General features: G+C 37.8%; 3 protein-coding genes across 6 annotated transcripts in view; 1 reads left to right on the top strand and 2 right to left on the bottom strand.

The window, feature by feature from the left end:
• Nucleotides 1–230: 230 nt before the first annotated feature.
• Nucleotides 231–6,465, bottom strand: lsm3 (LSM3 homolog, U6 small nuclear RNA and mRNA degradation associated). 3 transcript variants are annotated; one of them, XM_026932457.3, is made up of 5 exons: nt 6,374–6,465; nt 5,908–6,010; nt 3,477–3,587; nt 3,068–3,163; nt 231–552 (listed from the first exon to the last, which is right to left on the bottom strand). In XM_026932457.3, the coding sequence occupies exons 1-5, from the start codon at nt 6,415–6,417 to the stop codon at nt 472–474; spliced, it is 435 nt and encodes a 144-aa protein (XP_026788258.2). In that variant the 5' UTR covers nt 6,418–6,465; the 3' UTR covers nt 231–471. The 3 variants fall into 3 exon arrangements, with proteins under 3 accessions (XP_026788258.2, XP_053083230.1, XP_026788260.1); XM_053227255.1 differs by lacking the exons at nt 5,908–6,010; nt 6,374–6,465 and adding an exon at nt 5,420–5,494; XM_026932459.3 differs by lacking the exons at nt 5,908–6,010; nt 6,374–6,465 and adding an exon at nt 5,040–5,158.
• Nucleotides 6,466–7,051: 586 nt separating this feature from the next.
• On the top strand, nt 7,052–16,607 carry zgc:171566. The gene is made up of 9 exons (XM_026932785.3): nt 7,052–7,638; nt 12,211–12,325; nt 12,409–12,459; nt 12,556–12,640; nt 13,316–13,454; nt 13,984–14,090; nt 14,182–14,272; nt 14,907–15,044; nt 15,985–16,607. The coding sequence occupies exons 1-9, from the start codon at nt 7,536–7,538 to the stop codon at nt 16,104–16,106; spliced, it is 951 nt and encodes a 316-aa protein (XP_026788586.1). The 5' UTR covers nt 7,052–7,535; the 3' UTR covers nt 16,107–16,607.
• A 690-nt stretch (nt 16,608–17,297) lies between these two features.
• The window catches only part of podxl2 (podocalyxin-like 2), a 35,143-nt gene continuing 27,148 nt past the window's right edge, over nt 17,298–25,292 (bottom strand). For both annotated transcript variants that reach the window (XM_053226969.1, XM_034313991.2), the window contains 3 exons: nt 22,741–22,802; nt 22,467–22,646; nt 17,298–21,731 (listed from right to left, as the gene is read on the bottom strand). In XM_053226969.1, the coding sequence (XP_053082944.1) occupies nt 21,528–21,731; nt 22,467–22,646; nt 22,741–22,802 (446 nt within the window). In that variant the 3' untranslated portion in view covers nt 17,298–21,527. The remainder of the gene's footprint in view (nt 21,732–22,466; nt 22,647–22,740; nt 22,803–25,292) is intronic.

Below are 25,292 nucleotides of genomic sequence, written 5' to 3'. Positions count from 1 at the left end.
CGAGCACTCTGGACCCAGAATTAACGTTAAGCAAGATCGTTAATGGTGAAGCGAACTGAAAATAGATGTGGAGGTGGCACCACCTTCTGGCCACTACTGCAATATAAAGCGAAAATCAGATTCTACATTTATTACTAATGCACAATACAAGTTACCAGTCTACTTACTACATTGCTAAATAGGTTTGTAAACAGGAAATATCACTGTAGCAAATCACTGCACATCAGAAATTATTAGTGAAAGAAATCAGTGTTTTATTGTGAATTAAATTGAAGCACGTATGGAGGAGTATCCATAATAGCTTCAAGTGGCTAACTGAAAGATGCAATCTAATAACCATGTAACACAGATATTAACGTCTGTGACACTTTTCAACTAAAGATACAAAAACTTTACAAATCTGTGGTTAAACCAAACAAAAAAGCCAATATTCATAACAATTTACAGTCCAAAGTGTCTTTCATTCAGAGCTTAGCCGACTCTCAGCGGTGGAGCGACTAGCACGACTCCATCTCCACGGACAAACAGCATGGGAATGTTCCTCTTCGTCGACTGCAGAAACACGAAGACTGAAATTAGGCCTGTCACGATCATGATACTTTTGTTGGACGATATATTCTCCCAGAAATAACTGCGATAAACAATAGTCATTTTAAGAGCATTTTATGCCACTGATATAATGATAATATAGCAGCATAATAATGTTTGTACACCCTTTCAAAGAGAAATGAACTTTTAATTCAGAATATTCAGACATTGGAATGTCAAAAAAACAAAAAAAAAAAAACAAAAAAAAAACACCACACCAGATTTTTAAATTAACAGTCCACAAGAGGGCGCAACAAATAAATACAAACTGAACAGAGCCACATTATACTGTTTATTGTTTATTGCAAAGAACAAACTTGGCTGTTAAAGTGCTTTTTTTTCTTAACTAAAGTGCATAAAATTATAAAATCAAAAGATTTAACCTAGGCTCTCAAGCCAGTTCAAGTGTTAATTTTCACCCTGTTTTTAGTTATAGTTTTTGTTTTTAAATTTAGTCAGTATTTCTTCATATTTATTAATTTTAGTCAATTTTAATCTGACAAAAATTGCATCGAATATTAGTCACCGGTACAACGTAATAACATTACAATGAGTACAGTATTGTAATACGATATTGTGAATTCTTTATGCTGTGACTTACCAATCTACCTGGTGTGTCACGTAACTTCAAGTTCACTTGTGCATTCGTGTCATTTTGTGCACAAGCAAGCTGTAATATGTTTATACTGTGTACATGTCTGATTAAACTCGTGTGTATACGATGCATTTGGGCAAGTTAATTAAGCCGCTAGTACAGCGCTTCAGTTTACGTGTGTTCATCCACTGTTCAGCTTCAGCTCACGCAGCTTAAGCAGGTCAATCCCTGACATTACTGACTATGACTGGATAATTTGAAACACTAGAACTATTGTTTCTAGCTTTCTCTTCTTCAAAAAAACATTGTTAGTGCATTGTCATATCTTGCTTGTCATTGTTTCAGCAGTATATTTTAATTAAAATCTGTGCTAGTGCTTGCTACACATCTTAAATTCAAATGCACAGTTTTTCATTCCAGTGTGCATTTTTATCTTAATTTCGACGAATATTTGAAGTTCGAATTTTAATTTGACATCCCTAGAGCAGGTGAGAGGACTGAAGCAGAGCGAATAGCTAAAATGTTGGTGGCATTTATTCTTATGTAAACAAACATTGCCCACTGTGTTTACACGCATATCAAGGTCAGCAAAAATGATCGAGTGATAACGCAATTATCGTGACAGGCCTAACTGCATTTAAACAACTGAACTTACATGACAGAGGATATGCATTTACAAAACAGGAGATAAGAGATTAATTTCAACTTAATCAGTTCCTCAATAAGATAATACTCATGACCAATGATTTCTGAACATGTGCTCCCATATTTAGTCTGTAATAACTGAGCTAACAAGGGTAGCTAACACAGGTCTATGGATATGCAAGAGAGATCATGTAGAATTGGTATCCAAGTGCAATGTTTCAGTTTCAGATAGAAACAGTATGCACTTATTTGTTTGTCAGGAATCTCAAGGCACATCAAAATGCTCAAATGAGAGTATAATTGGGTTATGAAATATATTCATTACAACAGCATGACTGCAAGTGTGATTGCTTTTATATAACAGTTCTGCAAACAAGTAATTAATTTCAAGTAATATCGAGTACATTTCTGAAACAATATGGCCAAATATTTTGTTTATTTTTGCTAGGTCAGCATAAATAGTTCCCAAAGATGCCACAGCTGGATACAGCACGGTGTGTTGCCGTGCAACACAGACTGACTGACAGCCCGTAGTAAGTGTAGTAACAGTATGTACATGTATGAGTGTGTGTGACTGTGTGAGTGTAAATGTATAGGAGTGTGTGCGAGTGTATACAAGTGTGCTGCTGGAACTGGAATTTTAAGTGGTGAACACAGACAAATGGAGTGATATATACAGTGAAATGTATCAGTGCTGTTATACTGAATATCAGCACTGTTGGACTGTCAATCAAATTAATGGACCACATCACACATGCAGGGGTTTCTTTTGTAGTTACACTGATTATGCACCTGAATTGAATTGAGAAATTATCAGTGAAGCTCTGTTTAAGTAAGTTGGTATTGGTGTCTGCTTACCTTACTTAATATAAAAGTTGCTTAACCTACCTGTCTTGTGCCATCTCCACGTTTGCACTGTGCACTTTATGTAAATATATGTAGGCTCCTGTAGTTCTGTGTTTGTTTTATGTAGCACCTTGGTCCTGGAGGAACGTTGTTTCATTTCACTGTGTACTAACTAGCTATATATGGTTCAAATGCCAATAAAGCCACATGACTTGACAAGTTGAAAATTACAGTGCAGTCACTTTCACTATTACTATACTTCCTTTTTTCCTTCAATTGTATTTCAAACTAAAACCTTACTGGTTCTTATTTTTGGATATGTAATAGAAAACACACCCTACATCCTTGAATGCTCGTTACAAGCAAACATCTAACAATATACACACTGCTCACCTTGTAAATTTCTTCATACGTCTCCTCATCAATCTCCACTGTTGTCACTGTCTCCTCCACATCCCCAAGGATCATGTTCAAATGTTGGTCATAAGCCTAAAGCAGATTTACAAAGTGTGAGCTTATACTCTCTCTAGTAACACTTAAAATCTGACAGTCAGTACCTAGACTTTAAAAAAACCTTGAAACACTTTGATGTTAAATATGTTTTTCAGGTTAAGACTTTCCCATTATTCATTTATTTACATTTCACTTCTGAGTATTAATTTCCTCACCTATCAATTTTGTATTAGTTGTCAAAGCATTTATCACAGTTCACAACAATACTGCCATAAATACTCCCCATTCACACCATTCTACCAGTTTGTGGTATGTTTAACACAAAACTCTGATGAGGCATTTCTCTTACGTGTAGTCTTCCACGAAGCTCCCTGTCATTCCGCATTTTCACATAAATCCGCTCATCCAGACTCAACCGAATGAGATCCAGGGGTTCCTCGACCGTGTTCGTGGTCTGTTGCTGAAACAGAAATTGAGACAAAATCACAAGTCAATAATATTACAATAATACACACTGAAATTAGCTGTGCAGCAATTTAAGTCTGGTTGCGTCTGGAAAGCGTCGCCCTATTGGCCATATAGTAAGTCCCAGTGCAGTCCCAGTGCAGTCCCAGTGCAGTCCCAGTGCAGTCCCAGTGCAGTCCCAGTGCAGCACCGACCAGTACACAGTTTAAACAGAACTGCACTGGGACTTAGTATGCTCATTGTCTGTCCCAGTAGTCATTGTATTCTCTTGTACTGTTTTGTGCTGTCTGCACATGTTTGCACTTGTGCACTTTATTGTATAATTTATGTAGTCCCTTGTAGTTTTGTGTTTCTTATGTAGCACCTTGTTCCTGGAGAAACGTGGTTTCATTTCACTATGTACTTGTATATGGCTGAAATGACAATAAACTCCACCTGACTTGACTTGATATTCAGCGGAGTGCGAAAATTTACAACCCTCAAGATTTGTGTGTAAAACAAGGAAATTAACCCTTCGTGTTATTTTCCATTTAATTAATTAAAAAAAGAATTTTATGATGTTAAAAATAAAATGTGGGTGGAAAGAGAAATATTACAACTGAGAGGATATTTAAAAAAAAAAAAAAAAAAAAGCTTGGGGACAGTTATAAAGGCGTACGAGTTATTAGACAATATTTATTTACCTCACATTAAGAAGAGTCAAGTTTGAACTGATACTGTTTTTTTCCACTATTAATATATCTTTATAAACTATTTGACCTTTATTGCGAGTTGAGATCATGCAGAATGAAACCCAAGACACTTGTTGAAATACTTTACAATTTGGTCTTAAGGATGTGCAAACTTTTGCACTCAACTGCTGTGCACAACATTCTAACCAATATTTCCTCCCCTATGTAGTGTAGTTACCATGTGTTATTTTAGCTTTATAGCTACGATTTCACATTAGTGGCAACTTTATTAGCCTTAAAAGATACAGCCAAGCATAAATATATTTGCAAGTTTCAGCATGGCTGAATAAAGCGTGTAGCTAACTTAGCTAAAAATATTTCCCCCACCAGTATTCCAATAAATCCCGCCTCCTGCGCTATGATAAGCTACTAAACCTGTCAATTCGGAGGACGACCTATAGGTGTAACTTAACGACAAACGGTGACGAAGCCCGCGAGAGAGTACTAGCCAATCCTAAACAAGAGGGCGGGACTTGTCGGAATACGGGTGGGAGGAGAACAATGCCGGCTCTGCAGCCCATTTTAGCGTGCTAACGCTGGCTAATATGAACTACACCTTATAACCGTCACCATTTCGCCGTTTGGTGCAGTCTGGAAAAATATATATCTCTCACCAGAAGGTTTATAAAGAGTAATAAATTTACAACTAGCAAAATATCTAAATGTGAAGTTATAAGCGACCGCATCCTTAAAAGGAAAAAAAATAAATAACAAACCTGTTCTACGTCGTCCGCCATTTTTTAAGCGACAGTACCCAGAATGCAAAGCGCGTTCTTTAGGAGCATTCAAACCCCGCGAGATGTCCGCGTGATCATGCAAATTCAGTATAGTCAACTAAATTATTAATCAGATCCTCTGCTTTAGCACAATATCATATCTTTCAGAATATTAAAAAATATTGAAACATAAGTAGCAATGCATTTAATATTGTATATTATTGTGCTTTATGTAGCATATTTTTATTTTATTTACACATTGTTTGTAGTTGCAATGCAAACTCTAGGCTATTGCCCTTCAAACATATGGTCTACCAAAAATAAATAACAATTCTATATAAATAAATAGCTTAAATAATCTAATGCATATCGACACAAACCTGTGTTTCTACTACAGGTGCCATATCCGCCTCCTGGTTTTTAACCTGAGCACGTGACATGTAGGATTAAATACACGTGCGCTTAATATAGCACTCTTCATTAGACTGATTTTAAAGAGCTGACACTTTTGCCAAATGAAATGATATTTGCTTATTTATTATCTTTAATATTGCTTATTCTCTTTGTTCACCTGAGATCACGCCTATGCACGAGCATCCTTATTGTGATGATAGTTGCCAGATTGGAAAATTTTACACACATATGGCTTGGTAGACTGTGCAGAGAAATTTCCTGAGTGAGTGGACAAAAGCTAGGTCTAGTTATCTCCTTTGCATAACTGCATTCAAATCAACACAATGCAATAAAGCAGCCATAAGTGGTTAATTGTCTAAGGAGAATTTTCTTGAAGTTTACAGTAATGGGAAAACAACATGCTAAAGCAGAGTGGGCGGAGCCAGGTAGTGCAAGAAAGTAGGGCAGATTTCACCTTTATCCAAATGACAAGTGATGCAGGAGTTATCAGTGAGAGCTGGGATGCTGTGTGACCCAGGACACTTATTTTCCCCACCGCTGAACATCTATGTACACTCCTGAGCAAAAGAAAAAATAAATAAATAAATAAATAAATAAAAAATGGACCAAGCCCAAAATGTCACAATATTAAGTTTTTAATATTACATCAAACATTTTAATCATTATCATGATTTTACCTTTGCGTACAAGACGACTATATAAGTGAATTTCCCTGTTTCTAGCTTTTCCCCAAACAAACAGTTCACTGCAGCAAAAGTAAACCAGCAAATGGTGGCAGGAGCTCTCAGGAGTGCATTTGTTTAATGCAGGCTAATTTCCTGACCAATGATATTTGCTATTTTGTGCTTGGTCCATTTTTTCCCCAGAATTGTATATTTACATTTATGCATTGGCAGACACTATTACCAAGAGCGACTTACAGAAAAAAAGAAAACTTTTTGGTCCCTGTCACATAGGTTTCCATCCCTGCTCCTGGAATGCCACCTGTCCTGCATATTATAGAGTTTTCACCACTCAAACACATCAACTGCCACTCAGGCACAGCTATTAATTAGCTGATTAGTTGAATCAGGTGTGTTAGAGCAAGGCTTAGCCTGTCCCAGGGGTGTCCAATCTTATCCACAAAGACCCAGCGTGGGTGCAGGTTTTCATTCAATCAAGCAGCAGTCACACCTGATTCCATCTGTTTAATCAGCTGATCTTGGCTTTCAGTAGACTCAGGGTGTGGCTTCTGCTTGGTCGGAATGAAAACCTGCACTGACACCGGCTCTTTCCGGAGAAGATTGGACACCCCTGGTCTGTCAGATAGGCTGTTCATTCCAGATTTTATGCTGGCGGAGAAACTGATAGTGGAAACATTAGCTACAGAAATATCCATAAAAATGCTTCAGGAAACATCTCTGTCAGTTTGACTAATGCATTAACAGCCGGATCTGCACTGAGTTGCACCCGAGCTGCCCAATCAGATTAGTGATTCCACTCCATGTTCCCTCCCCTAGACACGCCCATGACTCTTTACAATGGTGTGATCCATCCATTCTGTACTGCTTATCCTACACAGGGGAGCCTGGAGCCTATCCCAGGGACTCAGGGCACAAGGCACGGACACCCTGGACGGACTGCCATTCCATCGCAGGGCACAATCACACACATTCATACACTATGGACAATGTCAATCAGGCATGTCTTTGAACTGGGGGAGGAAACCGGAGAACCCGGAGTAAACCCCTGAAGCATGGTGAGAACATACAACTCCACACACACAGAGCGGAGGAGGGAATCAAACCCAACCCTGGAGGTGCGAGAACACAGTGCTGACCACTAAGCCCTCTCATGGTGTGATCCAGACTGGGAAACTATTGCACCAATCTGGCAACCCTTGGCGCACAGCATCTCGCGCGTGGCCCGTGAGCGCGCCTCATCCCGGGATACCAGTGCACTTCCGACAACGCCACTGGAAGAGCATCCTTCGGTGGTTATTATTATTTTATTGTTTTATTTTATTTTATTTTTTTACAGCTTTGTTACTGTCAGAGCTTTTCACATTTGAGTTATTCCTGTGGGTTCCTCCTGCTGAGGTGAATGTGGCGTCCGGCTGTGGTTTGTGTGGCGCTCGCGGCGTGGGCGTGCGGATTCCCAGCGCCTGCATCATGCAGCGTTTATTTCAATTCCAGACCCGTGATCGGTGACGCGTGACCTCAGTGTGTGTTTGTGTCTTAGCCGCTAGCCCACTTTCTCAAGCCTAATGCTTCAATGATAACAGCAGTGATGACTAATTCACTAGCGAATCGGTTCTTTTTTTTTTTTTTTTTTAAATAATTCTTTCTAACATGGTCAAGTGAATCGATTCTCATGTAGGCACCAAAAGAAATGTTCTCCTCTCCTCAAAAAAAAAAAAAAAAAAAGAGAAAAAAAAAAGGCTATGTCATTTCATACATAATAACACACCTAATGGGACGTATAATATTTAATATTATCAAAGAAGAGAACCTGTTTTCTGCCACAGCTTAACAACTGACCAAAATATACTCTATAAAAATCTGTTATTTTATATAACAAGTATTTTTTTTATAAATGCCGCACTGGTTGTAGAATCCAACGACTCAAAGCTCTAGTGAATTGGTTGAAATAGATTTGTTTGAAAGAACCGATTCAGTGAATCAGTCACGTCAATCGATACCCAGGAATGTTCGGGAATCGTCTGAGCCGATTGTTTACCCTTCTGTAGAGTAATTGTGGTAAACTGTAAGAATGTTCTAGAGCCTCTCAGTGGCATTTTGTGATGTTTTGTGTCCGGTGGATAGAATAAAATTGTAATATAGCAGTATATTGTTACATATTTACATATTGTTACATATTGTGAAGTGTGTGTGTGGTGTGTGTGTTATACAGTCAGGTCCATAAGTATATGGACAGTAACACAGTTTTGGTAATTTTTGCCTCTGTAAACCACTACAATAGATTTAAAATGAGATTGAAGTGTAGACTTTCAGCTTTAATTCAAGGGGTTAACAGAAATATTGCATTAACCATTTAGGAATTACAGCCTTTTTCCCCCTCCATTTCACGGGCTTAAAAGTAATTGGATAATTGACTGATAAGCAGTTTCATGGCCAGCTGTGGCCTGTTTCCTGAGTATTTCAGACAAATGAAGGAGATGAAAGGTCTGGAGTTAATTCGAAGTATTGCATTTGCATTTGGTAGCTGTTCATGGGAACTCCCAATATGCGGTCCAAAGAGGTGTCGATGAAAGTGAAGGAGGCCATCATTAGGCTTAAAAAACAAAACAGACCTATCAGAGAGATAGCAGAACCTTTAGGAGTGGCCAAATCAACAATTTGTTATGTTCTTAAAAAGAAGGAATGCATTGGCAAGCTCAGCAACACCAAAAGGTCCGGAAGACCACAGAAGACAACTAAAGTGGATGATCACAGAATTCTTTCCTTGTTAAAGACCCTTTCACATCACCTAGCCAAGTCAAGAACACCCTTGAGGAGGTAGATGAATCATTGGCAAAGTCTACAATCAAGAGATGCCTTCATGATTTGTACTGCTGTATCTACCTGGTCTAGAAAAAAAAGAGAAAATTCAATAAACAATTGTTAACAAAAAAAAAAAAGAGATGCCTTCATGAGAGTAAATGGAGACCTCAAGATGCAAACCACTGGTAACACTGAAGAACAGAAAGGTCTGATTAGACTTGCTAAAAAAAAAAACTCTGAAAAAAGTCTGACCAGTTCTGATCCAAGAATGATGGAAGAGTATGGAGAAGGAAAGGAATCAAAAGCATACCACATCGTCTGTCAAACGTGGAGGAAGTGTTATGGCATGGGCATGTATGGCTGCCAGTGGAACTGGGTCAATGGTGTTTATTGATGATGTGACTGCTAATAGAAAGCAGGATGAATTCTGAACCATATAGAAGGACCCACAAACAAGCAGCAACTAAAGGCAGCTGCAGTAAAGGCCGGGCAAAAGCATCTCAATGGAGGAAACTCAGCATTTGATGATGTCCATGGGTTCCAGACTTCAGGCAGTCATTGACTGCAAAGGATTTGCATCCAAGTATTAAAAATAATTCTAATATGTATGATGGTTAGTTTGTCCAATTACTTTTGAAGCTTGTGAAAATGGAGGGACTCAAAAAAAAAAAAGGCTGTAATTTCTAAACAGTTAATGCGGTCTGTTAAACCCCTTGAATTAAAGCTGAAAGTCTACACTTCAATCACATCTTGATTGTTTCATTTCAAATCCATTGTGGTGGTGTACAGAGACAATATTATGAAAATTGACTGACTGAATACAGTGTGTGTGTGTGTGTGTAATATATATACACACACACACACACACACACACACACACACTGTATATATATATATATATATATATATATATATATATACAGTGTGTGTGTGTGTGTGTGTGTGTGTGTGTGTGTGTAATATAGAATTAGATCAAAAGTCCAAAAACAATAGGAATACTAGAACAATATAAAATAATAATAATCAATATATAATGTCTTGCCAGTGTTTGAAATACTCCCCTATAGAGACATCAAACCCTATTCCTTAAAGTTCCCTATAAATATTCCCTAGGGTGTATCATTTGGACACTAACATATTGCATTGCGTTGTAGGATATTATGAATACACTGGCTATTCACCTCAGTGCTTTCAGTCATGACTACAAAATGCACTATATTCTGAAAAGAGGGGTTTAAGGAATACAGTTGTAGTTCTACTCGTCTTAAAACAAAAAGTCTAAATATTACTTAATCTAAAAATGAAAAACTGCCCACTGAAAAACATTTCAGCTTGAAGTATAAGAAAGCTATTCTACAGGATGTTCTCGGGTTAAGATGTGTACTCTAGAACCTTATTCTGTTTCCATAAAAGATGCAGAAATAAATTTTGGGTGATTAAAATATACTTCAATTGCAGCCTGTGGAAAGTTCCTCCATGGGTCCAATACACCATTGCCCACTTGCTATTTTTATTATTATATACATGTAAAGTAACAGTACATCAGGCACTAACAGTAATCTTTAATCTACCTTTTTTGATAGTAGCTGCCCAGTAATTGCTGATAGACATCTGGGTCACTGAAGATTGTTCACTAATTTAGCCCCAAAATGAATATGAACTGATGACACAAAAAGTAAAGGAAAAACACGAGAGCTTTTTGTAATATTTGTTTTAAAGCCAAAACCTGTTTTGAACATCTCACACATATACATACATATTATACACATAATATTCATTTTGAAACAACAAACTAATGAATGCAACATACAGTCCCTTCTGAAAGTATTGGAATGGCAAGTCCAATTCTGTTGTTTTGGCTATGAAGACATTTGGGTTACTACTGAAGACATTTGGATTCGAGTTCAAAAGATGAATGAGATGATGATCAAAATTTCAGCTGTCCTTTCTTGATATTTACATCTAGATGTGTTAACTTAGAACATGGCACCTGTGTTTAGCCCACCTATTTTTCAAGTGATCAGAAATCTTGAAACATGTGACTGACAGGTGTTTCTTGTTGCCCGGTGTGCCCTGTTAGATCGGGTGTTTAAACAATTAATAGCTCTGAATGTCTACTGTGGCTTTTCCAGAAGACAGCATTTGTTATTAAAATGGAGAAACCAACACAAAGACCAGAGAGCTGTCTATGGGAGAAAATGCAAGCCATTTTGAAGCTGAGAAAAGAGTGAAAATCAGTCAAATTGCACAAGCACTGGGCATAGCCAATAAAACTATTTGGAATGTCCTGCAAAAGAAAGAAACCATTGCTGTACTAACAACCAGACATTGAACATTGAACAGAGACCATACCACAAGATGCAATCCACTCATCAGCAGTAAGAATCAGAAGGCCAGATTGGAATTTGCAAAGAAATACACAGATGAGCCACAAAAGTTCTGGTATCAAGATTAAATTCTACCACAGTGATGGAAAGGCCAAAGTGTGGAGAAAGAAAGGATCTGCTCAGGATCTGTGTCATGGCTTGGGCTTGCAAAAGCTGCTACTGGAATGGGCTCCCTAATCTTTATTGATGATGTAACTAATGATGGTAGCAGCAGAATGAATTCAGAAGTCTACAGAAACATTCTGTCTGCCAATTTACGGAGAACTGTATCCAATCTAATTGTGAGGAACTTCATCATGCATCAGGACAATGACCCAAAACACAATGCCAACACAACAAAGGACTTCAGGGGAAAAAAAATCTGGAAAGTGTCAGCCTGGCCAAGTCAATCACCAGACCTAGCATGAGGAGACTGAAGGGAGAAACCCCCAGAACAAATAACACCTGAAGGAAGCCGCAGTACAAGCCTGGAAAAGCACCACAAAAGAAGAATGCAACAGTCTGGTGATGTCAGTAGGTCGCCAGCTTGATGCAATCACTGCAAGCAAGGGATATGCAACCAAATATTAAGTATTATTTACTTTAATTTACTTTAAGACTATACAATACAAAATACAATACCTTTGCTCACTTAGAAATTGGGTGATCTGCCACCAAAAGTGTCATGTTCTTGGTTGTTTAACACATCTAGATGTAAATATCAGGAAATGAAAGCTGAAATTCTGATCCATCATCTCATGTTCATGGTTTGATCTCAAACCCAAATGTCTTCAGTGTATAGCAAAAACAAAATTGGCCTTAACGTTCCAATACTTTTTGAGGGGACTTTACATGGACCGCATTGCTATCCGATATTTTCTTTTCACTATTTGTCTATTTATTTCGTAGGTGTTTTAGCCCAAGAGAACTTGGAAAGTGACCATCATGCCAAAGGATCCTCCTATATAGCTGCTTCCTATGTGAAGTATTTGGAGTCGGCTGGTGCCAGGGTTGTGCCCATAAGGTAGGCTGAAATATGTCTGATGTTACAGATGTATTGGATCTGATTAACTTTTTCACTCTTTTTTTCTCATGTTCTCTCTTCAGGATAAATGAGACAGAAGAGGAATATAGCAAACTTTTCTACTCAATAAATGGGTTAGTGTTTACTTGTATAGATTTAAATATGGTTCCCACGCAGTATTTTGTATCCAGTAAGAAGCAGAAAACATTTTTGTGTTCTTCATAATGTAGGTTGTTGCTGCCAGGTGGAGATGTGGATCTTCAGAAGTCCCAGTTTAGTAGAGTGGCCAAGATTTTCTATGAACTAGCAATCAAGGTCCGGTACATCATCAGAAGTGGCACATCAACGATGGAGCTTAAGTGAAATTTGATAAGCTAATTGCAATCCTCATAATGTGAGACTTTTAGTAAAATACACTGCTGGTTATAATTGCACAATAGTTTAGTAACGTTAGCCAAGCTTGCCAGCCTTGCCAATACATTGTACTGTACTAACATTAACTAAGCTAACTGGTTATCTAGCTAATAGTGCAGTGCTGGATTTAGGTAGTTGTCATCTCTCCAGCATTAAAACCGCTGTATTGTTTAATTAGAATCAGAGTTCACTGGATTACAAAAGTTCACTAGCAAGCTAGGTAAACTACTGTATTGGTTATTGGCCAAGTGTGCTAGCAAGCTAACTAGGTAAGCTAACAAGCTAAACTAGCAAGCTAATGAGGTAAACTATTGTTCTCAACACTCACTTTGCAAGCTAGGTAAAATTAGGTTAACAATTATATTGTGTAATTAAAACTAGGAGCCAATTCTTTCCTAAGCTAGCTTGCTAGGTAAAATGTTGTGCTGTGGGGATTGGTTGGTCAAATTTAACTTAAGCTCTTCCCTTAAGAACGAGGAATACCCCTCAATTGTCAAAATCAGATTCTCACCATTTCGACTTGCTGCATTGCTGTAAATGTCAATGTTCCTTTTTTTTTGTTTGTGTTCTTATTAGGCCAACGATGCCTCTGATTATTTTCCAATATGGGGAACTTGTCAAGGCTTCCAACAGCTGACTGTTCTGACCAGCAACAAGAATATGCTGACATTAACCAACACTAAAGCCGTGGCCCTTCCGCTCACCTTTGCTCCAGGTTAGTGCTCTTACGTCCCAGCTCTTCCTACTAAATTATACTTAATGTAACAAATTTCTATCGATTACATGTAATATGTAATGTAATTGTCCTTCTGGTGTGATTACCCAAATTTATAAAGAGTTACTTCAGTCTGAAACGGAAACAGCTAACATTATCAACTTTCAGTTGTCTTGTGTTTTTAACAAGTTTTAAATAGTCAGACTCAGCAAACATTCTCCAAATGTCCTGTAAATGTCTGCTATAAACCTGAAAAAGTCCAACCACAGAATTATGTTTACATTTAAACATGTCGTTCCTCATATAATTCAGATTCCGATACATAAAAAATACATAAATGCAAAAGTTTACATGGCAGTGATTCTTTTAACAAATGATTGAAAGAATTACCCACTTTGTTTCATTCAAACTGATCTCTATTTCAATCTAGGTTTATACACACATCATTTATTCTTAATTTTATAGCCTGGTTTATTAACAGGACATTAGACAGAATGAAAATGTAGATATTTTACCTGTTATTGAACAGGAGCACAGAACAGCAGGCTGTTCAAAAGCTTCCCAAAGGACCTCCTTCACTCACTTTCATCTGAGAACATCACATCTAACTTCCACAGCTGGAGCATGTCTATACAGGTAGCATTGAGATTGCATTTCAATACAACAGTCAAGCTTGTAAAGTGGACAGATAATCTTTGATGCTTGAAAATGTGCTTCATGCCAACAGAATTTTACCCGCAACGCCAAACTCAAGCGATTCTACAAAGTCCTGACCACAAATACAGATGGCAGGAAGGAGTTCATTTCTACCATGGAAGGTGAGAACGCCTGATGGAATCTGGTAACAGGACAGTAGTCCTGACGTAGGTGACCTACCTTTTAAATGTATTTGCAGTTGAGAACCACTTTGCAAAATGAAACTGATCAGAAATTGGGTGAAGATCAACCAGTTTGAATTGGCACAGCATTTTTATATATATATAACATGGCTATTCAGGGTCCGTGGAGGCGTGGTTAGGCTTCAGCACTCTCTCCGCATGGTTTTTGATCATGCATCTTTGGTCCTTATATCTGGTATCACTTTTGTTGGTCAAGCTGCTCCCCGCTCTGAACTAGTTATTTAATAGCTTGCTTTACAATAAGGCCGTACTGATTCGGAACTGTGCATTGAGAAAGATGAGAGGTGATGGATTCTGACATGTCTGTCAAAGTCTGATACCACACACACCAGCTCTTTTTTTATTACTTTTGTACTATTATTTGATCTTTCTAAATGAGCCCAAATGTTTGCACAATACTGAAGCAATGAATTGATAATTGTCTGCTTGTAACTTTCACACAGTTTTTGATCGTTTCAAGAAGTAATGGTTCCTCCAAAATGGAACGAAATTGATACTGTGTCCTTGCAATCGATGTCCATGCTCCCTTTTAACCATGCTAATTTTGTTGCAGCTTACCGATACCCGTTCTATGCCGTTCAGTGGCACCCCGAGAAAAGCCCATTTGAGTGGATAGACAAGCCAGGCATGATCCACTCCATCTCAGCCATTAGAGCCTCCTTCTACACGGCAAGCTTCTTCGTCTCTGAAGGTTTGTTGCATTTTGTTTCATTTAGCAAAAAAATTTGTACCATCTTACATTTTAAAATCCATTTCTTTTATGCAAAAGAACTTGTGCTCTCAGGAAAAAAGGGAATAAACCGTACCTTTCAGTGTCTTGTCAGTATGATGGTACACTCCAGGGCCTGTACATTTTGATGCTAATTGTACCTCAAGGACCACTGTTCTGTCTTTGAGGATGCATTTACTTCTACAGTGAATAAATGAGGCCCAAAGGCAGCTGAGCACTTGAGAGTAAAGAAGAAGAACACCATTATTAATGTATTATTGATATTTGGCTGGAAGACCTTTTGCTATCCATGTTATTTTTTGTTTTTTTTTTTGCAGTATCATGGTAAATCTTTAAAACTGTGTTGATGAGAATCAGTTTCTATTCTATACTTATATAAAGCAAGGACTTTTTCTTAAAACCCCTGAATTTCTGACAAAACCCCTGAATTTCTGACTAACCCCCGACCACTCCTGCAGTTAGTATTTTTGCACTTGCCTGTGATGTTTTATAACAAACATAATTGGTTCTGTTTCCCGAAATATAAAAAATGAGAAATTTAAACCACCATGAACCTGACCACAATAAATAATTACTATTTATTGAATATTGAATGAATGAATGAATGAATGAACGTGGTCGCACATGTGTGTGTGTTGAACAGCGCCGCACAAAAATCCAATACACTCCCATGTTAATGAGGAAAGTTATGAGTTTTAAGTAAAAAGCTCTTACTGGTCACAAAGTCCAAGTCTAGGATGATCTCTGTAGAAAAAAAAAATTGGTTTCACAAGTGCAAAACAGTTTTGCTTTTACCTCAACCACAGGGCTGCCACATCATTCTGGCTTGATATTTAAGTCTTGCAAAAAGTATGTTTGCCTTCATCTATCATTTGTTTGAAAATTTTTCTCCTCTTTGCAGCTATGAAAAGCCAGCACCGCTTTCCCACACCGAGCGATGAGGAGAAGGCTCTTATTTACAACTACATTCCTGTTTTCAAAGGGTTGGACAGCATCTTCATTCAGAATTACTACTTTGATTAGACCTGTTCCTATTACATGGCAATATTAATGTCAGTAAAGTCCAAGCTGGTATTTGCTTTCTCTGATGTTTTGTTGTCAGAGCAGCAGCATGTTCACTGTAGTCAACACTGAATCATTATGTTTAATTTGATCCTCTTTGTGCCATTTTATTGTGAATCTTTTAACAGAAACTGCCAATCTACAATGCTTGAATGTTTTTGCGATCTCTTGTGCACTTTTTTTATTCCTTGCTTCTTGCTTGTTTTAGTGATTTAGAGCAGGTGATTGTTGCATGTTTAAGATAAACCTCGTTGAATGTAGCAGTGCTGTCCGATGTGAGTAGCTCAGCAACACTGTATTAGTACTGAGGTTGTTTATCCTGTAGACTCTTGTGATCAAGACAATCTTATCGGAAATCTTGCTTTTATTCTCGCCTTGACTGCTCTTGTTATTTCGTCATTTAATCAGCAGGATTCATTGTACATTTTACAACACACTGCAGAATAAACCACAGCATGAAAACTTTTGAAACCATGCCCTGTGTTCTTTCACGCTTTAAATATTATAGACTGATTATGAGAAACTGTTATTAGCATCAACAGAGGCATACGGACAGTAACACTATCCAGTGTTATTGGTGATCCAGTGATCCAGTGCAATATGTTTCATTATTTGAGTGGCTTAAATTTTCATATAAAGCACACAATGTTAGTGTTTTGAATGACCTCTTTCTCAGTCCTAAAATTCTGATCTGATCCATGCTCAAATTCCCAGGAAAAACACACTGTAAGGCAAAAGTTTAGAAGCAGCTTTTGTATGACCATATTTAATAAGGAATGTTAGCAGATCCTGCCAAAATACACTAACTGGCCACTTTATTAAGAACACCACACTGGTTAAGACCCCATTTTATGCTCATATTTCTCTCATATTTTCACAGTAAAAGTAAGCTTTTCTTTCTTTTTTTTAAACCATATTTTACAAAGAGTGGCAATTCTGGAACTGACTGCAGGCTACTTTACACACTGCCATGCACAATTTGTCAGCTTTCCTCCACCTACTGTACCAATTGCACCAGTATGGTAGGTGTACCTGATATTTTGGCCACCGGGTGGCCCCATTGTAAAATCAGTCATCCAATCTATTGATTGCATTTACTGCTTGTTTTTTTTAGGTGTAGTCTCAGAACATTCACCATTCTCAAACACCAGCTTTGATTCTCTGAACATTTATTGTCTTGCATTTCAAAACGGTCAAACCTAAAGTTACATTAAATAACACAACGAGATTGGAGTTTGTCTGTACAAACGTTCCATACAAAGCGGTTAAGAGGATCTCCATACAAAGCATTCGAGATAAACATCAAAATGAAAAAAAGTGCAGTTGCAAACAAAGCTGTTCAGTTACTGTAGAGTACAAAAAAACTACGCTTACTCTATGATTATCAAGATCAGCCTGTTCTATTTGATCAAGTTGAGGTGATCAGTCAGCTTTTTTACAATGCAGGTAATAGCATACAGAAAATGGATATAATGAACTATCCAAGACATCTAACTTTGCAATAACCATGGTTTGGATTGGTTTAATACTGCCAACTTCTGATATGTGCTTTGGATATATTACTATAACTGCATCATGCACATTAAATCAGTACATTACATACAAACTGTCAACTGTCATATAGATAGAGTAGGTGGTTTAGTATAAATAAAACAGTAACAATTATTATAGTGTAACATCACAAATGTAGTAACTAGTAAATAAAGATGAGTTACAGTTAACTTAATATGGAAACACTAATTACAACATGAAGTTTCATAATTTCCATCCACTCTCTGTACTGCTTATCCTACACAGGGTTGTGGGGTAACCTGGAGCCTATCCCAGGGGACTCAGGGCACAGGGCAGGGGACACCATGGATGGGGTGTGAACCCATCGCAGGGCACAATCGCACACACACACACCCATTCACACACTACGGACAATTTGGAAGTGCCAATCAGCCTACAATGCATGTCTTTGGACTGGGGGAGGAAACCAGAGTACCTGGAAGAAACCCTCAAAGCACGGGGAGAACATGCAAACTCCACACACACAGGGAGGACGTGGGACAATTTGTGTAGTCATATTTACTAAGTAAATAAAATGATTTCAGAAAAAAAAGTGGTCTTAAATGCAATAACTGTTTCATAACTCTACTCTAGTTAAGAATACTTACTAATGTACTAATTTCTTATGTAGCCCAATAGGTACAGGAAGTCTGTCACCCAAAATCTTGTCTGAATGTAACTGCCTCAAATCATCATACTGTCAGGGGCATCTGGTATAAATGTGAGCAGAGCTAAGCCTGCCCTCTTACAAGGATCTAATGTTTAATTTTTGGAATTGATATCAGATTATTTGCTTTACACAAATGTCTCAAGGTAGATGATTTTGGACGTGAATGGTATGACAGAATGGTATGAAGAAGCAAGGCTGAGGCTGATTACAGTCTAGCCCAGACTGTAGATTCATGTAGCCGATCAGCAACAGTCATGTCAGGTGATTACACACTAGCTAATTCTGATATCCATTTGGCCTGATATTTTTTAGCCTTCATGTCACTGAGCCATCCGTAACGTCATCAGCAGTGACTGAGACGGCGTATGCAAAATATACACTCCCGGGCAAAAAAAAATGGGCCAGGCCCAAAATAGCAAAATATTAAGCTTTTAATGGTCTTAACAACAAATCATTGGTCAGGAAATTAGCAAGAATTAAACAAATAGATAAAGGGAGTTAGTATGGGAAGCTTTTCCCTTTGATTTCTTTAAATGTTTAAACCTTGTGGTCCTTGATGGGCTGCATCAGGTGTGGCAGAAAACCAAATAATGATTAATCTTTTAAGGAAAAAAAAAATCCCAGAAGATATTTTTGGAAAATTTTGTACATCCAGACATGTGTTAGGTTGAATTTTACATTTTAATCATTATCATGATTTTACCTTTGCGTACAAGAAGACTATATAAGTGAATTTCCCTGTTTCTAGCTTTTCCCCAAACAAACAGTTCACTGCAGCAAAAGTAAATGAGCAAATGGAGGCACAGGAGCTCTCAGGAGTGCATTTGTTTCATTCTTGCTAATTTCCTGACCAATGATTTGTTGTTCAGACCATTAAAAGCTTAATATTTGCCATTTTGGGCTTGGCCACTTTTTTCCCCAGGAGTATAGTCACAAGTGTAATGAACATGAACAAGGTGGATTATTTATCCATCATCCTTTTTCCTCCCAAAAAATGTTTAAGGAGAAATTGAAAATAGATAGACAAAGCTGTCCAAATTACACAAAAGAACAGATGACAGAACCGAAAGTTTAGGGTTTTTTTTTTTTGGTTTAAACTTTTCTTTTGCTGCAACACTGCATGTACCCAGGTCAGTCATTATGGACTTGAAACACTTAAAACACCTAAAGAAATAAAGAATGCAGCGGACTATGAGTCTTAAAGCATGTGTGTGTAATAGTTTGCCCCACATCACTCTTATTAGGCTTAATAGTTTCATTCTCACACTACTGATAGATTGTAGATTTTAGCCTGTCATCTAATATCGTGACCAGCCATCACTGCTTACTATAAAAAATATCACATGTAGCTAAACACTATACCATTATTTAGGCAGCCATCTTGGACAACTGGAGCCTGTTGGCTGCGTTTGGTATCATTCCTCCACCTCGACCCCACATCCAAATATCTGAAAGCCAAATTGTTATGCAGATGATAATATATTTCTGCTGTGAACATAAATTTGTCACTACTGACTATCCCTGCTATTACAATTTGTTTAAGCAAGTACACGAAGATTTGGGGGTAGGTTTTATGGAAAAAAATTTGGGTGAGATTACTCCTGTAGATTATTCCCTGATGAAATACCTGTCTTGGCTATTTGAAAAAGGTACTTTCCAACAGTGAGACAACCCTTTATTAATCATTTTATTTAGCTGTAAGTATGGCTTTACAACACACTGTGGTAAAGACAGGTAGCTCCATGTTGTATTGAATATTTCCATAAATCAGGACGTTGTAACTGATCTTTGTTTACACTGTTTTTTATGTAGTAATAAGAGCTATGTGAAATAAAGTGTGACTAATATACCATTTAATATCAGATATGCTGATGTGACTGCACTGTAAACCACAGGGAACTGATTTATTTTCACTTAGAATACTAAATGAAGTCTGTACACAGAGAAATTGCCTTTGTTTAAACTCCATCATTCATTAAATGTAGACTCCAGAGTTTTTCAACCTAATATCTACCCACTGCAACTGTAGTAATTACCACAGAAAAGAAATTTTACCCTTGTACTGTACTCAAGGGCAGTTGTTGAATCCCATCTATAACCGTTGGTGCAATATTCTACCTATGTCCATGTGGATTTCCTCTGTGTACTCCAGTTTCCTTCCACCGAAAAACATGCCCACAGGTGGACTGGCTACTCTAAATCACATGAGTTTCTAGGAAACTTCTTTTTTTTCTTTTCATAATACAAGGACAAATGCCAAAATTCTCATCTTTGGTAATTAAACACACCATAGAGATGTAGTGGATTGAAATTAGGTTGAATAATTGATGGAGTTTTTCTTTAAAAGTAGCAAAAATGCATACATGACAGGCATCCACTCCTTAGTCTTACACAGGTTCTGTTTGCTCTACCTTCATTTTGGCATTAAGATTAAAAAAAAAAAAAAAAAATCAAACAGAATGAGGTTTAACTGCTTGTTTCAAATGCGAGCCCTGTGAAGTGTAATTTTTACAGTAAATATTTGTGAGACCTCTCTGTGGAGCTGGCGAGAACCTTAACTATGACACTGAAAACAAAGAACATTGAAAAACATCTCATTTGTAGGGAGGCCATTCCGACAAGCGATTAAAGAGCAAGGCCATTTGGCTGCAACTTCACCATGTTAAAACACACTGCGCTAATGTACTGCTTCCAAAAGTGTACTAGATGCATCCATACAAAAGAAAATAGGATATGCGTGTACTGTAATAGCCAGTTGAAATACATTATGCATTAAGATCCTATGAAATACTGCTATCCTGTTGAGTTCTAACAGTGCAACACTTACTGAAGACGAAATTTGGCAGGTTTTCAATACGTTTCTTCACAGCTAAGGATAATTACTAGCTTAGCGCCCAGAACGAAATACTCTTCAATTAGCGTGGCTAAAATTTTTACTGACGCCTCTCTGTGCTTGCACTATTAAAGAATCAACCCACGGCACTTTGATTGAACATGAACGTGCTGTTGCTGGTGCAGATAAATAAAAGACCGTACAAGCCAAAGACAATCACTTTAAATATTCAGCAGGTAGTTGGAAAAAAAGCTCTGGTATTCTGTGCCCTGATGGAATACCTTACTTTTCTAACAAATTTTTCTCTTTCCCTTTGTTCTCCTCCTGATTAGAGGTGGGTATCCTCCTCTTGATCGTCTTCCTCCTCTTTGCCCGACTTGTTTGGCATGCCCTGCCAAGCTCCAGTGCCTGCTGGCACGCCATTGGTGCTGTGCTGCTTCTCCTGTGGCTCCGGTTGGCCATCGCTCGTCACGTCCAGCGTGGGGTTGTCATGGCAGCCGTTCTCCACAAAATGCAGCTCCTCACCACGGGACTTGCGACAACACAAACAAATGAACAGTTAGCAGACCACTCTTACATAAATAAGGGATATGAAAAGTTCTTGTACATCTGTCTGAGCTTGCAAGTCCCACTGAAGAAGATGTGGCCTCTGTGCCAGTCTCAATAAAGAAGGCATGGCATCGGTTAGTACCAGTAAAGGAGGTGTGGCGTATGTCCATATCTGTCCCAGTGAAAGGGGAATGGAGTTTTGTGTCTGTCTGTGACTGTCAGTGGTGATAAAGAAGCTGTAGCTTCTGAGCCTGTACATCCCTGTAAGGAGGCATGGCCTCTGTGCCTGTCAGTACCATTGAAAGAGACATAGCCTATGTGCTTATTAGGCCTACTGAAGAAGGTGTGTGCCTCTGTGCCTGTCAGTTTCAGTAAAGGAGTGGGCTTATGTCCATATCTGTCCCAGTCAAAGGAGCAGGGTCTCTGTGCCTGTTTGTCCCAGTGAAGCAGATGTGGCCTCTGTGCCTGTCAGTATTAATGAAGGAGGCATGGACTCTGTGCCTGAGGTGTGGTGGATTTGGGCTACGTCATCCTTACTGTGAACATAGCCTTTTAGGCATTCTGCATTTGATATTTTTATTTTAATATACTTCTTAATATTATGCAGTTCATCATTCCACCATTTCTTAATTGAATCATTTGAAACTTGGTTTTATATTATTGTGAACAACATTGATTCCAGACAGTTTGACCAGTAGTGTTATGAGTATCCACTTACCATGCTTTTCATTTTGGGAAGGCGGCGCTGCCAGCAGATGTAGATGAGCCCAGATGCAATGATGATCACACACACTGATCCGATGATCACCAGCACGACAAACAGTTTGCCGTAATCGCTTCGTGTCTGGCTGGGTCTGGAGTGACACGTGCTCACGCTGGAGAAGTTCTGAATGCCGATCTGAAATATGATTCCCGTTAATTGCCAGGATCTAAATCACAGAAACCCATTATGTGAAAAGAGCAATCAGCAGATACAGGTTGGATGCTTATACCTCGTTTAATCCTCTCCGTACTTCTCCCAGCATTGACAGCACATCTTTAGTAGGAATGACACCTAATGGGATAAAATAAAGAATGCTATATGACAGTTCTAACTGCTATTAATGGCCGTCTGTCACGTCCGTGTTCACTTTTTCAAAATGCTTCACACAAAATGCATTATAATTCCTGCATTCATTTTTCACTCAAGCTCTACCAAGAGCAAAACTATCTATTTCTGCAGTCCAATTTGCAAATGTATGCAGAAACTCCCTTTCAAAACTGATTAAACTCAAATTCAAAACCAAACAGGTTGCAGGTTGCTAAATAACAAATATGGAACTGCAATCAAAACATCTGCAAAAAAATGTACTGTAAATCCCTAACAAAATTATAATTCCTGTAGAGACAAAGAGGCAAAGGGATGTGGAGTATTTTATAACAGAGGCGTATCATCCTCTCCATACATGCAGCAATATCATCTAACAGACTCTTGTAAAACTAATTTTACAAAACTGTTCCAAAGTTTGAGTGGAACCACTGTAAAACCCTCGATATACACACACTTGTGACGTCATCACATCACAATAAATGAATTCTATATTAATGCACCAAGGTTTAAACTAATAATACTGTAACACTTAAGCCATTGCTATGTCCATAGAATACCCTAATCTTCACCGGTTATGTTGCTTAGCAACCAAAGCTTACTGTTAACAGACCGCACTGCATGGAGGAAGAATTGTTTATAGGGAAGGTTATTAATAATTAAATAAATTATTTATTGAACACAAAGTAATACGCTACTTGAGGGTGTACGTTACAGTGATTTTATCATGGGTAAGGGGGTTTTATGCACTTCACTTGGGTTTTATGCCTAAGGACACCCCTTACCTGTTATAAAATCACTGTAATGCATGCTTATTGCTTTATCAAATTAAGTTTAATTGCTGTTGAAGGACTGTGCTTTAGAAAAGAAAGCAGGAAAAGAAAGCAGGCATTTGTGATTGAATAGGATGTGGCAAGTCCATTCATTAGTCTCAAGCTTTTTTCCACATGGAGATGAAACGTCTATGATCATCTTCCACACAATCAGATTAATATAATTAAAGATGCATTAGGATAGCAGAAAATATTTTTCCTGATGTAGAAAAGAGGGTGTGATGTATAATTTTGAAAAAATGGTCAAATGAGAGATCAAGTGCAGAGATTTAATTGTAATTATTACACTGTACTGTAAGTAAATAATAATTATTATAATTATTAAACTACATTACTACATTAGTGTAGTACTGCATCTACTATCTACTATAATGTGACCCGTCATTGAACTCAAAGTATTTTTATTCACAGAAAACTGGCAGTTACAGGAAACGTCAACCCTGAAACTTCAAAGTGTTTGTATTGAAATATTTATGATGTGCTTAGTGATTTTGGTGCTGTATTGTCATTATTCCTGTGAGAAATTAGCACAGTGCACTAATGTCACAGGGGGACATTGCTAAGCAGTTACAAATAGGAGATAATGGCCAGGGTTCACTGTTAGGCCTTAAAAACAGAAGAGCAAGAGCGTTTTTTCTCACCATTTTTCATTAACGTTCAATGCTAATGAGAAATCCAGTTTAGAAATAGTGGCAACGTCGGTGCAAATATTGGACTCGAAGTTCCAGAATGCAATGCAGCTAAATGACGCAATTGGAGTTACAGACTCGGCTAGTTAGCCATCTATGAGATGACGAGCATGATGGTGTTGGTGGGATTAGCATGAAAGTGAACATTTAGTGTACAAGTGAAAATATCAACATGGTAGTGAAAGAAGTTAAAAAAAAAAATAACAGTTAAAAATGAAGAAAAAAATAAAATAAAAGGTAACTTAGAATCTCATTACAAAACAACTCCTTTTTATTAATCCTACTCCTTATTAATCATAAAGATTAAAATGCAAGTAGTTCATGGTGGATTTTTCCTTTAACAGAATGAGTGTTTTGAGACCTGTTTCCATTAACGTAATTAAGGCATATTTTAAAATGAACAGTTGTGCCAAGCTGGGGCTTCTGCAGGAAGACGTGCGAAGAATTTTTAAAAGTGTATCAGGTAATGACTTGACTAATGCTTGTGAGCAAGTATGAAATACAAGGGAAAAAAAAAGATATAGAAAAATATACAGTATGTCTTCTTCTGTCTGACTTACAAATGTTTATTGTTTTTTATAAATACGATTAGATAATGACAGCGATGCGGTACTGTGGAGTACGGTAACTTCATGATGCTTAAGCAGAATAACCAGACATTAGCGACTCATCTGTGTTACCACAGTGCACTTCATTTTTCTGTAGAACATTATGTATAGAACATGGGAAGTAGGGAATTGTACACACATGATGGCCTTTAACGAAGGCTAATAATAAACATTGACATGGTGAAGTTTTCTGTAAGGAGACATTTAATTATTATGGAAGGAGTCCCTGTCACAGGAAAGTCTTCAGGACAGAGGTATTTGTGCTTTCAGGCAAGCTGGGATTTTTGTCTTATTAACTTCACGAGAGAGAGAAAAAAAGAGCCTGGT

The sequence above is a fragment of the Pangasianodon hypophthalmus genome, chromosome 20 (genome assembly GCF_027358585.1).
Source record: "Pangasianodon hypophthalmus isolate fPanHyp1 chromosome 20, fPanHyp1.pri, whole genome shotgun sequence".
In the NCBI taxonomy this organism is placed as follows: Eukaryota; Metazoa; Chordata; class Actinopteri; order Siluriformes; family Pangasiidae; genus Pangasianodon; species Pangasianodon hypophthalmus.
The sequence above is the reverse complement of the archived record's forward strand: the minus strand, read 5'-3'. Positions and strand labels throughout refer to the sequence as shown.

Excerpts from the sequence above, each read along its gene's own strand:
- lsm3 (XM_026932457.3), bottom strand. The coding sequence starts at position 6,417 with ATGGAAACCTATGTGACAGGGACCAAAAAGTTTTCTTTTTTTCT. Across the intron at positions 6,011-6,373 it reads AAAAAGTTTTCTTTTTTTCT|GAGTGTACATAGATGTTCAG; the intron begins GTAAGTCGCTCT and ends TCTTTTGCTCAG. Across the intron at positions 553-3,067 it reads CGTATGAAGAAATTTACAAG|TCGACGAAGAGGAACATTCC; the intron begins GTGAGCAGTGTG and ends GTGTTTCTGCAG.
- zgc:171566 (XM_026932785.3), top strand. The coding sequence starts at position 7,536 with ATGTGGCGTCCGGCTGTGGTTTGTGTGGCGCTCGCGGCGTGGGCGTGC. Across the intron at positions 14,273-14,906 it reads GTTCATTTCTACCATGGAAG|CTTACCGATACCCGTTCTAT; the intron begins GTGAGAACGCCT and ends ATTTTGTTGCAG. Across the intron at positions 15,045-15,984 it reads AAGCTTCTTCGTCTCTGAAG|CTATGAAAAGCCAGCACCGC; the intron begins GTTTGTTGCATT and ends TCCTCTTTGCAG.